This window comes from Amblyomma maculatum, chromosome 8 (assembly GCF_055883805.1).
Source record: "Amblyomma maculatum isolate TAMU_Amacu chromosome 8, ASM5588380v1, whole genome shotgun sequence".
Classification (NCBI taxonomy): Eukaryota; Metazoa; Arthropoda; class Arachnida; order Ixodida; family Ixodidae; genus Amblyomma; species Amblyomma maculatum.
Genome location: NC_139351.1, coordinates 101,263,217 through 101,277,787, shown reverse-complemented (window position 1 = coordinate 101,277,787; position 14,571 = coordinate 101,263,217). Strand labels below are relative to the sequence as shown.

General features: G+C 49.0%; 1 protein-coding gene across 1 annotated transcript in view; it reads left to right on the top strand.

Moving 5' to 3' along the window:
- Positions 1 to 14,571, top strand: part of LOC146182001 (uncharacterized) — a 102,098-nt gene that overhangs the window by 69,673 nt on the left and 17,854 nt on the right. Inside the window, exons 9-10 of the mRNA XM_084575879.1 lie at positions 9,439 to 9,773; positions 14,015 to 14,439. Coding sequence (XP_084432005.1) covers positions 9,439 to 9,773; positions 14,015 to 14,439 — 760 coding nt within the window. The remainder of the gene's footprint in view (positions 1 to 9,438; positions 9,774 to 14,014; positions 14,440 to 14,571) is intronic.

The window sequence follows — 14,571 nt, the reverse complement described above, 5'->3', positions numbered from 1 at the left end:
GACTGGGAACTGCTTTTATCATTCATCATCTCCATCTTTCTTTGCTCTTTCTTATTGTTTCCATCCTTCTTTATTGTTTCACTGCTCTGAGTGCACTGCTGTGAAAGGCCTCTTAAGGGACACCTCGCTACAAATAAATAAAGTTCCGCAAAACCACAAATAAAGAGATAGCCGAACACTGCTCGCTAGCCCTTGCTAGACCTAATCGGCTTTGCGTCGATGTTGCAGTAGATAATGCTTGAACTGTCGCTGCCTATCGTAAAATATTGTTGCGAAGTAGATCGGCAGTGGCGGGAGAGGAGCCCTCACGCTAGGCCAGCCATTAAATCATCGTTCATCCTGTCGCCATGTTTTGCCGTCTTCTTTGCTTGTCACCACGTAACAATATGTAATCAGTTTAAAATTACATTTTAATATAATAATCGCTAATTAAAATAAATGTAGAATATGTTTATTCGGCGCCTTCGGCGGCGAACAAAGGACACCAAGCGAGAGCTGCAGTTAAGCTTAACGTTTAAGTTTATCTTAAGGTTAAGAATTTGTGGCATGCGATATGAGTACAAATGATCGAAGACCACCCTCAGTCATGTTTATTCTGTGACAAGGTTTCCTAGAAAAAGTGCTGCCAGCAGATGTCCGGCGACCCGTCTGGATAAGTGATCGAACAGAGCCATTAGGACAAGCACCATTGTATGGGCGCGATGCGCAGTTCGGTATACGGGACGAATTTTTTATACTTTTACACGGCATTTTCGAAAGGATAATTTGTCTGTATGATATAGCCAATAATTCAAAATAACAGGGTTTGGTACATCCCTCCATCTACTGTACCTTCATCGGAAACATACCAGCCGGCTGTTGCATTGCGCCGTCATTTTGTACGGTCGCCTTTTTACGTGTTTCCTCTGACCATCTCTGACATACGCTCTGCTTTTGGCGGCTGCTGGACAGGGTAGATAGTGGATGGCGGAAGAAGATGGGGCAGGGGGAGGGGTGGGGGGGGGGATATATTACTTTTCTCCATCTCCGTTTCACATCAAGCGCACTCACCGTCTCTCCAGCGCACAGTCTCCTTGGGGCGCTTACACTTGAGCCGCTTCCAACCAGCAACCGTGTTACTCGGCGTTGCGGCTGCGCCCAGAGTTCGAGCTCGGGCGCGCGCGCTCTGCGCACGCCCTGGCGCCTCGAAAAGCGCGCGCACCTTTTCCACGTCGTTACAGCAGGGACCGCGCGAAATTATTACGAGGACATAACTCCTCTCCTGCATCGCCTCCGCCCCCTCCTCCCCTCCTGAAAACCTCGTGCCCGCGCCCTGCTCAAGGAGTTCTGCGAAACGACGCGCGGTTGCCGCGGGAGCCCGCTGTAGAAGAGGCCTTCGGCGAGAGCAGCACAGCTGCGGAGCTTCGCCTGCACGCCTCGTGACGTACTGCTGTTGCGCTTGCCGAGCCAACAGAAAGCTCGGTGACGCGAAAAACGGAGCGCGCCCGATAGCGTGTGTGCGTACTATAGAATGCCCTCTCGCCATCGGCACAGACTATCTGCACAGGAAGGCGGCGCGGAGAGTCTATAGTCTCCACTAATTTGGCGCCGCAACTGTGATGCCTCTGCTCTGAACGCACTCCCAGCTGCGCGAGCATTCGTCGTCGAAAACAGGATTCGCGGATCATCATCTGTCCCATCACTGCTGATGACCGCTTGTCCTCGACGCCTTCCTCGTTCTCGCCCCCAGTGGAGTTGACATCTCGCCTTGGCTGCAGACTGCTATTGGTATTATTGCGCCATATCTTGATAGAATCGCCAACTCGTGACTTGTCCTCGACACGCCTTCGACAGCGGTGTATCATCCGTCGACTGAAGGTCTTCGTAGTTTTTGCTGTCAGCATGGCATCATTCACTGTCTATTCCCGCCGATAACCTATATAGCCCTTGCGGTTCGGTAGTACTCCCTATTCGCAAGTTGGCCGTCGACGCTTTCCATGACGACTTTGTCGACGTAGCCATCTCCATTGGTGTTTTCTCGGCCCCACCTTCAGAAGTCGACGCCGTGTTTTGACTTGGCACTTCGAGAGGTTATCTTTGTCACTGTCGGCGGCAACATGAAGCGGTTCAAGGCGATGATGCGCGTCGGCCGACGGGGCAAGCTGATCGTGAACGACGAGCGGGCGCCGCCGGATGCCAACCCCGTTACGTGCTACAAAGTGCTTCCGGCGGCCTCTTTGGCCGACTCTGCCGATATGTCGCAGCAGGGATCGCCAGCACCAACAGCGAACGGCCACGCCGGTGGAATGCGTCCGAATTCGGTCGCCGTCAAAAAGTAGGTGTCGGCACTTTGGGCCCATGTCAACTGTTATTGAAATGACTTTCAAGCAGTCAATTAGGTCCTTATAGAGACACGCACGTTCTTTACAAATACGTCATATGTATATATGGTAAAGGTTTTAAACTTAGCCTGTAAAAGGTCCGATACTAAAAGTACAAGGTCTGTAGGACACCCACTCACCGCGATTTGAGTCTTGTGCTCCCTGCGCTGTGCAATCCTGAACAGGATACAGATAACAAATGAGTCCAATAGAAGACGACTTCCCGCTCCACATAAGTGCCTCGGAATGCCAGGAACTACAAACGGTAGATCGAGATAAAGGAGGAACTACAGTCTAAAACGTTAATATAACATCAAAATAAGCTTTACACCCTCGGTTTTGCTTGCAGCAGCTGCTGGAGGGAAGTCCTCTTTTCTGGTTAAGTGGTTTGACGAGGATGCCGTAGACGGATACGAAACCTGACCAACCTACTCCCGCTTAGATCTTTGGCATTTTATTACTCGACAGCTCAATTGCGTCGCACTCCCGATTGGGTCATCCGCTCCCTCATAATCCTGTGCAGGGAGTTCCAAAAGGTTCGCGCGCGTATGCATGGAGGACAAGTTTTTGGCACTTACAGTCACTGACTCTGGAGCTTCTGATGAAATGGTTGATGTTTTATTACCGCTCACGGGTTTCTTGCGTGCGTCAACAAGGAGAGGAATCTATATATGTTTTACCGAAACACCAACGTCGCACCAAAACCCAGTAAATGGGTACAGTCTACAACCAATTTTTCTGTGGGTTGCCAATACTGCTGTTGATGCTGTTAGCAGTGTCGTAGCAGCCAATGTTTCTTGAAGGTGGACACAGAAAGAGATGCTGTAACCGTGTATCATGTAGGAGGCATTTGAAATTCGCCATTATAAGGAATGGGGAGGCAGGATAAAAGGGCAAGGGAACAGCTCCGTACAGCTGAAAGAGTAAGCGGGAATGATTTTGTAGAAAGGTGTTCTGCAGAAATCTGGCTGTCCTGTTATGAAAGCAAGAAGAGTGAAATGAAATATTTTTCAGGCTGAAAGCGGTGAATGCAGCATGAGGGTCGCATGCTGTGATTTCACTGGAGCAGATGCGGAGTTTAGACTTTGACTCAGAAAATCATGATCCATGCCATTTTGTTCAGGTGCGGAATTGGAGTGGCATTTTTGGAGCCTTCTATTTTTTCATTTCTCAGGGGCTCAAATGCAAATGAATTAAGGACCTCGTTCTTTCAATGACGTAGTTAGCAGTAATCGATCAATAATTGTTCTGGGAAGTAACTAGTATTCTGGTACTCATATCACACGTAATCAGACCAGCAGGGATTTTGAAAATCTCAGCAGTGCTGTAAAAGAGATATCCTGCATGGTTATTTTTTTATTTACAAACTTCGTACTATTGAGTTATATCGGGCGTACTACGAGGCGCCACTAGTGTTTCATCTTCCGTATGCTGATTATAAAATTTAATGTGCACATGCTATAGTTTCAAGTTCATAACATTTTTAGTCACTTGCCGGGGCTTATTTAAGTTACTTTATTTTTCTAAATTATCTTTAGTTTACTGCTCTTACTAGATTATTTCAGCCTATAACGGCCAGAATAGTTATACGGAGCTTCAAGAGTGTGTTATTTTTAGTGTATGTGCTGGAAAAATGCAATGATTCTAGTATTGATAAGTAATTCCTCTCTCCTTCTTTGTTGTTTGCCCACATTTGTCCAGCTACAAAAAGACAGTGTTATCGCTAGAATTTTGACGTTTAAAAAGTTCAATTTTATTTATTTCTCGTCCACTCAGATTCACACTCATGATGCAAAGATGGACGCCGAGTTTAGTAGATTAACGTTAATCTTCCACTCGTATTTAGTTTTTATCTGCCTTGTGCAATAAAAGCGCATCAGCGGCAGTGTTGCCAAAATGATTCGCGCACGTAACCGTTCTTTTTCTCTTCCACTTAATGAAATATATCACTTTTCATCACTGTTTTATAAATATTGCAGAAACAGAATATTTTATGCTCTTTTCTAGCCTGCGAAAAAATTTAGTTTTTAATATCTTGGTCATCAGTAAGTAGTGGTTTGTCAGTGCAGATTGACTTCAATTCGCTCTGCAGACGGCGTGTTGACCTTCGGTGCGCTTTCTAGTAACCATAATTGATAGTGAATGAATAAGCACGATGTCGGTAACGTTTTGGTTTGGTTTCCGGGGTTTAACGTCCCAAAGCGACTGAGGCTATGAGAGACGCCGTAGTGGAGGACTCCGGAAATTTCGACCACCTGGGGCTCTTTAACGTTTTAAGCGTTGGCTCTTCGTGGTTCGTGTACGCTATGCGAAAATCCTTGAGAGAATATCAGTGAATCTTACCAAGATACTTTGTTGGGAGAGCTGGGAAGTGTATTCCCATATTTGACCAGGTTAGAATTTTGTATCGGCACAAATAAAAGCTGGAGAGAGAACTGGTTGAAGCATACTTTATTTCAAGGGACATAAAGTGCGTCAGCAAGGCTTCTCTTGCTGTTTCAAGCAAGTGATGTTTTTTTTTTTTTTAGCAGATGAACTCAGGGGTGTTTCACGCGAAAGGTTCGTTTTCGTCACATTTGTCTTTGTCTGGGCCTTGGAGTAAAAACTGAGGCTGAGTTGTGAGTCCGCGCTTGTCCTGTAGCTTCCTTTTATCTTGTCTTGTGTCTTCCTGTTCGCGCTGCTTTTATTATCAGTGAATCTGTCGCCCATGGATGTCTCATTGCACGGTCTTGTTGCGTGAAAAAAAAACATGAACTCTGGTTTCATATTGCGCAAATCTATAGCTTGCCTTCTTCAGCGTACTTCAGGCAAACGAACGTGGCGTGTAAATGGGGTCAGGATCTCCATTGTTGTGGTGGTTCTGTACTGCGTGCCCTCTTTTTTATTCTGCGATTAAAGGCAAGATTTTATGGCCAGAAACCTCCCGCCCTGAGATTCACGTCGAAAGCATTTATGATTTTCCTTATATCAACCGGTAAACCCCGGCGGGGTGGCGTAGTGGTTACGGCGCTCGCCTACTGTTCCCAAGGACGCGGGATCGAATCCCGGCCTCGGCGGCAGCTTCTCGATGGAGGCGAAAAGCAAGGCGCCCGTGTGCTGTGCGATGTCTGTGCACGTTAAAGAACCTCAGGTGGTCGAAATTTCCGGAGTCCCCCACTACGGCGTCTCTCATAGCCCTAGTAGGCTTTGGGACGTTAAACCCCACCAACCAACCATATCAACCAACAAATGAAATAGGTGCAAGTCAGTGCGCCCCCCCCCCCCTTCATTGTAGGTGCGATGTCAGTGCACGTTAAAGAACCCCAGGTGGTCGAATTTCCGAAGCCCTCCACTACAGCGTCTCTCATGTCGTGGATCACCGTTACCGACTAACCCAAGTTTTTATCCTCCTGAATTCATAGCCTGAGTCGCCTTGGGACGTTAAACCCCACAGACCAAACCTTATCGTAGGCTCTCCAGTTTGCCCGAGCAGCATGTTCCACGGTTTTTGTGGGATTGGAACCGTGAACAACACCTCTCCATGCATCAGCTTTTCATCGGGGGATATGAGCTTCAAAGTCGAAACTCGGTCAGTTTTGCTTGACTCTGCAAAGACCTCGCAACTGCAGCTGCAAAACAACAGGGAAATGGTGGAGAGGGGGCTTATGGTGCCGCCAACAAGTCGAACAAAAAGAGACGCAAGACTATCGCCCGACACTGTCAACAAGCGCTGCAGTGTTTTTAAAAACGCTGCAGGAATGCCGTTTTTAGGCTTCTGTTTTGTCGCAAAGTGCGGTCATCGTTGTAGCTCCCAAAATGAAATGATAATAAAAAAAAAAAAAGCACGCAATGTTGCCAGGTTCGTTATGCCACGCTTTCGTCGCAGTTAGCGAGAATGCGGATGGGTGTATGTATGCGTGCAGATGGTGACGCAGCTGCTGCCCTCAGCAGATCTGTGGTACGTGCATTGAATGCATGAAACAGGTGCTCTAAATCGAGACTGTGTACATAAAATGACTGAAGCGGCCTAATAAATACTGAACCATTCTCCAGCCCTCGCTTCTCCAGCCCTCGTTTCTCCAGCCCTCGCTTCTCCAGCCCTCGCTTCTTCCGCCCTCGCTTCTTCAGCCCTCGCTTCTCCAGCCCTCGCTTCTTCAGCCCTCGCTTCTTCAGCCCTCGCTTCTTCAGCCCTCGCTTCTCCAGCCCTAACGCCTTGGGACTTCTAGTGAGTCTTGAGGCTTAAAATCTTGTGGGGGCGTGCCAATAGACTCATTATGTGGGGTCTTGCAATAGCAGGTAATGTTGCGTTAACATACATCGGCAGAGGGAGTGTCGCTGTCTTCTTGAAACGTTGGAAATATCAAAGCGTCCCGCCTTGCTTGAATATTTGCTCAGCTATAGGAACTGTCTGTTACGCGTAACCGATCCAAGATACTCTTTCGCAACGAACGAATGTTCGTTACTGTAAACGTTTGATCCGAGGCCATGAACGCCAATTCTTTATTGCACAAGGTCGAGCTTTAACGTGGCCCGCCTAGCAGAACATCCCGTTTAATGATTGCAACAAATGCAGCATCGCGAAAAAAACGGGAGCCTATTTTCGGAAAGGACGCCCTGCTATTTGCGTCACAATCACATGAAGAGGGCATACACTGAGCGCATACTACAGGCCTCTTATCTCGCATATTGGACGTACGTGGGCGACCGTTGCTGTACTGCTCCTTCCAAAGCAACGGATATAACGACATTCAGGAACAATCAATCAGCGACCCCTTAATGGCTTCCGCGCCGTGGCTCAGCTTTCCTTTGTTCTCTTTATGGGGCGCACACCCAGTCTTGATTGGGGCCTGAAGGCGAGCTGCTCAAAGGCGCGCCTGCTTCTCTTTGCGCCGCGCCAAATTTTACGACCGCTGGGATGAGGCAAGCGAGAAATGAAGTGACGGTAGAGAGCTTCTGACGCGGTGCTTAATATAGATACTTAACCGTGTAACGCCCAGACACTGAAAATGTGCGATAAAGGTTTCAGCTCCTAGCATTTCGTTACTGTTCACTGGCACATATAAAAAAACGTATTCGGCGTATGTATTGAGAAACGTATTACGCTGCATGAGCCGAGTTGTCACGTAATCGGAATTGCCCAAGCTATAAAAACAAAACAAAAACCTGCGTACGTATCATGCACGTGTAATAAATCGTAAGAAACATTCAGAACTATTTATGCACCATTCTTAAGTAGTTATCTGTATGACTAAAGAAATTTTCAGTTGTTTTTACAATTTTAAGCTCGGCCTTTTTAGCATGTGATCTCACAATGCTGGGTATTCCCATGTGCCTTTGGTTCTTTAGGGTTGAATACTCCAATTATTAACGACTGTCGGCATTAACTGTTGTTGGTTTTGTGGACTGCGTCGCATGCGTGGTGTGCAGAGCATTGTAGAACGATATCCGGTGTGCGGAAAAACATGTGATCACCACTATAGGCTTTTTATGATAGCTGTGAATACCTTTACGTCTGCTCAGACGCGGCACCTTTATGATATTTTTCTTTTTTCTCCGGGACAACTTCTCCGGAATCTAATATCGTAACCTGTAAGTTCACCGTCCTGATGAACGTACGGAGTGGTACCTAAAACGCGGAGAGATAGGAAATTTATTCGCCTGTTAAGACAATTTATTCGTTGGTATTCTTCTCGTCGTTGTCTTCAGTGCGTGCTGTGTTCACTAAGAAAGTATGTGCCCATTTAGGTTGGTTTGTGGGGTTTAACGTCCCAAAGCGACTCAGGCTATGAGAGACACCACGGTGGAGGGCTCCGTAAATTTCGACCACCTGGGGTTTTTTAACGTGCATTGACATCGCACAGCACACGGGCGCCTTGCTTTTCGCCTCCATCGAAAAGCGGCCGCCGAGGTCGGGATTCGATTCCGCATCCTTGGGAAGAGTAGTCGAGCGCCGTAACCACTGCGCCACCCCGGCGGGGTGTATGTGCCCATCTAGAACAGACGAACAGAGTGAGGGGCATGCGTACAACCTCTGCCAAAAGTTTAAAGTCCAGGGTATACGTTGCTTCCAAGCCATGTGGTATGGCTTGCAACTTTCGTGGACGTCCTCCCGTCGGAGGAGGCAGGACTTCTTACCTTCGGCAAATTGGAAGCACTGAGGAGGCATTATAAGCTACGCGGTACAGTTTACAATAGGTAGCGAAGCACTGGAAGTGGTAGGCGAATATGTATACATAGAACAGGTAGTAACCGCAGATCCGGACCATGAAAGGGAAATAACTAATAAGATTGGGATGGAGAGCATTTGAAAGTGCTCACAGGTTATGACATAGCAGCTTACCGGTATCACTCAAGAGGAAAATATACGTTCCATTTTACCTGTACTCACCTGTGGGGCTGAAACGTGAAGGCTAACATAGAGGGTTCTACTTGAGGACAACGCAGAGAGCTATGGAAAGGGAAATGGCGGGTGTAACGTTAAGAGATAGGACGCTTGCAGAGTAGGTCAAAGAAATACCTCAAATTAATGACATTCTAGTGGAAACCAAGACGAAGAAATGGGCATGGGCTCGGCATGTAGTGCGAAAAGAGAATAAACGATGGTTGCTAAGGGTAACAAATTGGATTCCAAGGGAAGGAAACTGTAACAGGAAGCTGCAGATAGCTGGTTGGGCGGATGAGGTTTAGAGGTTCGCAGACGTCAAGTGGATGCAGCTAGCACAAGACCGGGTTAATCGCACGAGCGTGGGAGGGGCCTTCGCCCTGCAATGGCTATAATCCGGATGATGATGATGACGACGACGATAATGATGATGATGATGATGACCCTCTGCTCACAACCCGGTCCAGGTGTCCATCCAGAATGTGAGTGTTTTCGCACCTCCCCTTTCTTTATCGCAACCTGTCGCTGCGATTTCCACACACTTTTGATACAGACTATATGCGTGCACTTCTTCATCACCCCTTCCCTAACAACCTCCTCTCTGTGGTTCAAGCGTCCATATAGAGAAGGACAGTTTTCGCCGCCGCGCATGTCTTTCTTTCATGACCTGTAACGTGACCACAAAGGTAACATCCCCTCTCCGGCATATGCGCGCAGGTCCCTGGCCGAACGGCGGCCCCTGTTCGATCCCGAAGAAGAGGAGCGTGCTTCGGCCATCTGGTCGACCAGGGCGCCCTCCATGGACCACCACCCTGTCCTGGACCGGATAGAAAGCCAGGACGACGGACACTTTGAAAATCTGCACCACAACCACCACAACCACAGCCTCCTGGAGGACGAGCCCCACTCCTTGGAACGCGAACTGCAGCTGCAGCAGCAAAAGGAGCAGCAGCAGAGAAACAGCCTGGCCGAGCAGGAGGAGGAGTCGGCCATCATATCGGGAAACCACTTGGAGCCCGCACCTGCCACCGCCGCGCTCAATGAGGAAGCCGGTAAGGCCGCGCGCACACACCTGTCCGCCCACACCTCCGGTTCTCTCTTGACGGTCTCTCTCTCTCAATGTGTCTCGCTTCGAGCGCGTGATTCCGCGGCGGCGCCCTTCTGTTCGAGTATGAGCGCTCTGCCCCGATGTGAAAAAGCAAGCGCCGCATTGGGCTGCAGGCGTCGGGCTTATCGGGAGCCGAATGCGCTTCGTCGCAGCGTATGCGTGAAAGAAAAAGCTTGGCGGGACTGAAGACCAATGGCGGGGCAGGAAAGAATGAGCTAACATGGAAGACAACAGTCTTTGAAACCATGCAATGCATAAGAACCTTCTTTTTAACGTTCTGTTCATTAGAGCAGGAAGTTTCCTACCGTAATCGAAGAGCAACTACTCTGCTTCTCTCAAATGACACAGTTTTTAAAAAGAGGGCATTTACGCGTGCTTTCATTGCTGTAAAGACAGTTGGCTTCCTCAGCATTCGTTTCCTTACAAGACGTCTCCTTACATTTTCCCCATGTTTTGTTTATATTACCTGTCACCGCCGAAGATGCGTCAGTAGACTTTCAGCAAGGTGTGGGCGAATGTGTTCGTATGACGCACCAGGTTCACTGAATTCATTCGTTATATTCGCGACGAACCGAACTGTGCGAATAGCACACGTACAAGCACTTGGATCGTGTCAGTCATATTTGGAAATTAATTTGATTGTTTTTTGAGAATGCATAGTTTCAGAGGTCGAGGCCTTGCCAGCATTCTTTTCGACAGGAGCCGACTTTAAAGAAGCTACACTGCGAACTGGCCCCCTGTCATTACTCCTTTTGCGATAGGCAGCAGTACCTTCAACGCCCCTGTCTGCTCTGCAGATTTCCAGGATATAGACACTGTCTTTCCAGTTGTGGTAATTAAGGAACGCGCTTTATAAATGCGTTTCACTTCCTTTTGTGTGCACTGCTGATGATCTTCATACCTGAAACAACCTAATAGAATAGCACCTCTTGGATTTGTTTCAGTGCAAGTGCCCCCATTATTTGTCGCTGGCACCAGCGTCCACCGCGCTGGTGTGACAGAGAGGACAAGGAAAGGCGAGGATGTTAACATTGAAGGAGATACTCGTTTATTAACGTGCTTGGGAGAAAGGTGTAAAAGGGCTATAAATCTCAACAAGAAAAGAGAACTTAGAGGCATTCGCGCATCACAAAGCCATAGCCAGTAGCTCGGCGGCGTTCTCCGGGAAACGAAACAGTGCCTCTTTCAGACCTAACGCTAGATGCGGCCGCCGTCCCTTCATCCTTGTGAGAAGACGAGGACACAGCTATAGTCAGTTTGGTTTGGTTTGTGGTGTTTAACGTCCCAAAGCGACTCAGGCTACGAGACGCCGCAGTGGAGGACTCCGGAAATTTCGACCACCTGGGATTCTTTAACGTGCACTGACATCACACAGCATACGGGCGCCTTGCTTTTCGCCTCCACCGAAAAGCGGCCGCCGTGGCAGGGATTCGATCCCGCGTCCTTGGACGTAGTAGTCGAGCGCCATAACAATTAACTGCGCCACCCCGGCGGGGTGACACAGCTAGTCGATATAGTGCTTGGAACTAAGGTCGTCTTTATGGGCTAAATACACGGCACGCCCTGGGAACGCCTCCTCCCGTTTTCAGCTAAGCTAAGGCAAGGCCCATACCAACGGGAAATGCCATCTGAACGCAACGCCACGCCTCGTGCGACGCAGCAAGCGTTCCCATAATTCATGCATCGAACGAGGCTAACTTTAAGTTCGACAATGGCGGACCGCCGAAACAATTCGGTGCCAAGTTTGCAATGGACTGGAGGATATTTCATAGAAGCAGTATAATTTCGGTCGCAGATTTATTGCGCTTTGCACTCTGCAGCACTGACTCCGTTCTAGCATCTATAGTTGTTAATGAGTTCGGCCTGGCTGACCTGGCGCTTGCCACCTGTGCTGATTAGCTTAGCTGACATAGCACTGCGTCGGCGTCAAGTGCATGGTTTCAAGGTCGAGCCTCGAACAGGAAATATTTTTAGCGAATTTGGAAGATCTGAGAATGACTTTTTGTGTTTTTATGGTCTTGAGCTTCACTCTGTAGTTTCTCACTGTTCCAAAAAATCAACACAGCGAGAAGAAACCGGACACAAGAAGACACACACAAAACTGGACGGGTGCTACCCAGACTAAGATCCTTCTCACTGTTATTGTTTCTTAATTTGATGATAATCTGCGCCCACTGACAAATAGTGGTTGCCTGGACAATGCAGTAGATATACCACAGGGAAGGTAAACGCAGCGGCATATACATCACAGAGTATTCGATAAGGTTTGGTTTGGTTTGGTTTGTTGGGTTTAACGTCCCAAAGCAACTCAGGCTATGAGAGACGCCGTAGTGGAGGACTCCGGAAATTTCGACCACCTGAGGTTGTTTAACGTGCACTGACATCGCACAGCACATGGGCACCTTTGCTTTTCGCCTCCATCGAAAAGCGGCCGCCGAGGCCGGGATTCGATCCCGCATCCTTCGGAACAGTAGTCGAGCGCCGTAACCACTGCGCCACCCCGGCGGGGCTATTCTATAGGGAGAGATTATCGATAAGGAGAGATTTTATGGTGACGGTGTGACGATGGCACATCCGTGTCTCGTAGCTTTCTCAGCGCTGCAATTTCTTCCTATAATGGGACACACCGCAGTCCCCCTACAGTGGCAGGCCTTCTAGATTGCCTTGGGCCGTCCTCATTTCCGAGGATGCGTCATCGTCCGCAGTGAGTGCGTGCTCGCATGAAAAAATGATCGCCGCTGCGGTCACGACGCTGCAGGCCGCGGCTGCATTGCCGAGGTCCTCGCGCAGCCCTGTCTGCCCCCAGATTTTTCCAGCTGGCGGTCGTGTCTGCTCGTGCTTGCCTGCCTGCATGCCCCCCTGTAGGATAATATAGTAGTATGAGTGGTCCGCGTACGTCGTCCTGCTTTTTGAGAGCAAAAAAATTAAGAGGAGGAGTGCAGCCGAAAAATGTCCGTGCTGCCCATCACCGCGCGTAAGGCTTCTCACTGTTGGTCGTGAGCCAGGTGCAAGAGGTCAAAACGCTGTAGGTCAGAACGCCACCTTCTTTACTCGCATCTGCTTTCAAAGGATGTGCTCAAGGAGAAAAATAGATTAAAGCTTAGATTTGTGGAAAACTTTAACAAGAGGTGAGAGTGATGGGTATGGCTCTTGAGGAAGGGGGTGAGGATTCCAAATATCCGCCTAGCTGAACAATCGCCAGAAGGTGAACTTTTCTTTGCTGTCGACATAAACAAGATGCTCAGTCCCGCCACGGTAGGTCAGTGGTTAGGATGCATGACTGCTGATCCCAAGGTCGTGGGTTCGATCGTGGCGGCTTTTCGATGGAGGCGAAAAGCGGGGCACCCCTGTACTACGTGCATTGTCAGTGCACGTTAAAGCTCCCAAGGTGATCGAAATTTCCTGAGCCCTCCCTACGGCGTCCGTCACAGCCTGAGTCACTTTGGGACGTTAAACCCCACAAACCAAATCAAACATTTACTTCTGTCGCTGTGGCTAGAGAGAGCGCGATACTTTAAAAAAATTCTGACGTTAATGTACGAACGTTTGTGGTTACTACAAGTTCTTGTATTACCTGCCTGCATGGTACAAAAAATTTATTGAAAATACAGAAAATTTCCTATTGTGTTCGTCGACTGGGTATATGCTCAATAAAAAAATAAAGACGCCTCGGGGGGGGGGGGGGATAGGGGGGGATTCAGTAAAAACAAGAAAATGAGCAGGAAGGTGATTCCCGGCGTTACCAAAGAGAGGTGAGAAGCGAAACTTTTGTTTTGTTTTGTTTTTGCGATACCTAAGGCAGTCAGAACGTCTGTCCGTGACATCGTCACGGCATTCACGGCTGAGACTCTACGGAGAGGAGCTTGTATAGACGCTCCCAAGAGACGGTTATTGCATTAACAAAAAAATATGAAAATGCACCTAAGGGATATTTGGGGCTACTGATGTGTTTTAATTATTTATTATTGTGCTTTTCTGAGCTCCCTTTATTTTATTTTATGTACCTCTCCTTCTGAGCTCGCCCGTGTGGGCAGTGTACGCCAACGAGAACCACGTGTTCTTTGTTGTTGCCCACCTAAATTACCTGCATCAGCCGTGAACCATGCAGTTTGTACGCAAGAGCCGAGTCGCGAAAACCTCGACTGCAAGCCCCATATTAATAAAATGCACGAAATATGCACGCAGACAGCGGTCTGTCGACGCTCCGCTCCGCGGCTGCCCTGGACTCGGCCGAAGATGGCCACCAGACGAACCACAGCACTCCTCTGCCGTCCCTGTCCTCGGAAACGATCTCGCTGCGCAACCGCTCCTCGTCGTCGGCAACGCCGTCGCTTCACGACCGCGAAGACAGCCTGGACTCCAACGCGGCCGGGCTTCCAGGGTCATCCGCGGGGTCCGGCCACGGTAGCAGCGGCACGGCGGTGGTGACGTCGAGGCCACCGCTGCCGGTGAGAAGCGCCAGCAAGTCTTCCAGCGATCGCAGCGTCCAGTCGCTGCCGCCGTCGTTCGGCGAGTCCAAGACTCCGGGTGGCGTGGAGCCCAGCGACCCTGGAGCTGCAGCCTCAGTAAGCAGCGAAAGTGGTATCGGCAGCCGCAACACGTGGTGTAGCGTAAGTCACCATTTTGTGCCTCTCGTCTCTTGATTTTCCATATGAACATGTTTTATTACCATAAGCTGAAGAGGCCCTAAGTCACCGAAGTTAGGCGCCAGGCCGTGCCGATATTCCATAACCGTACATTTT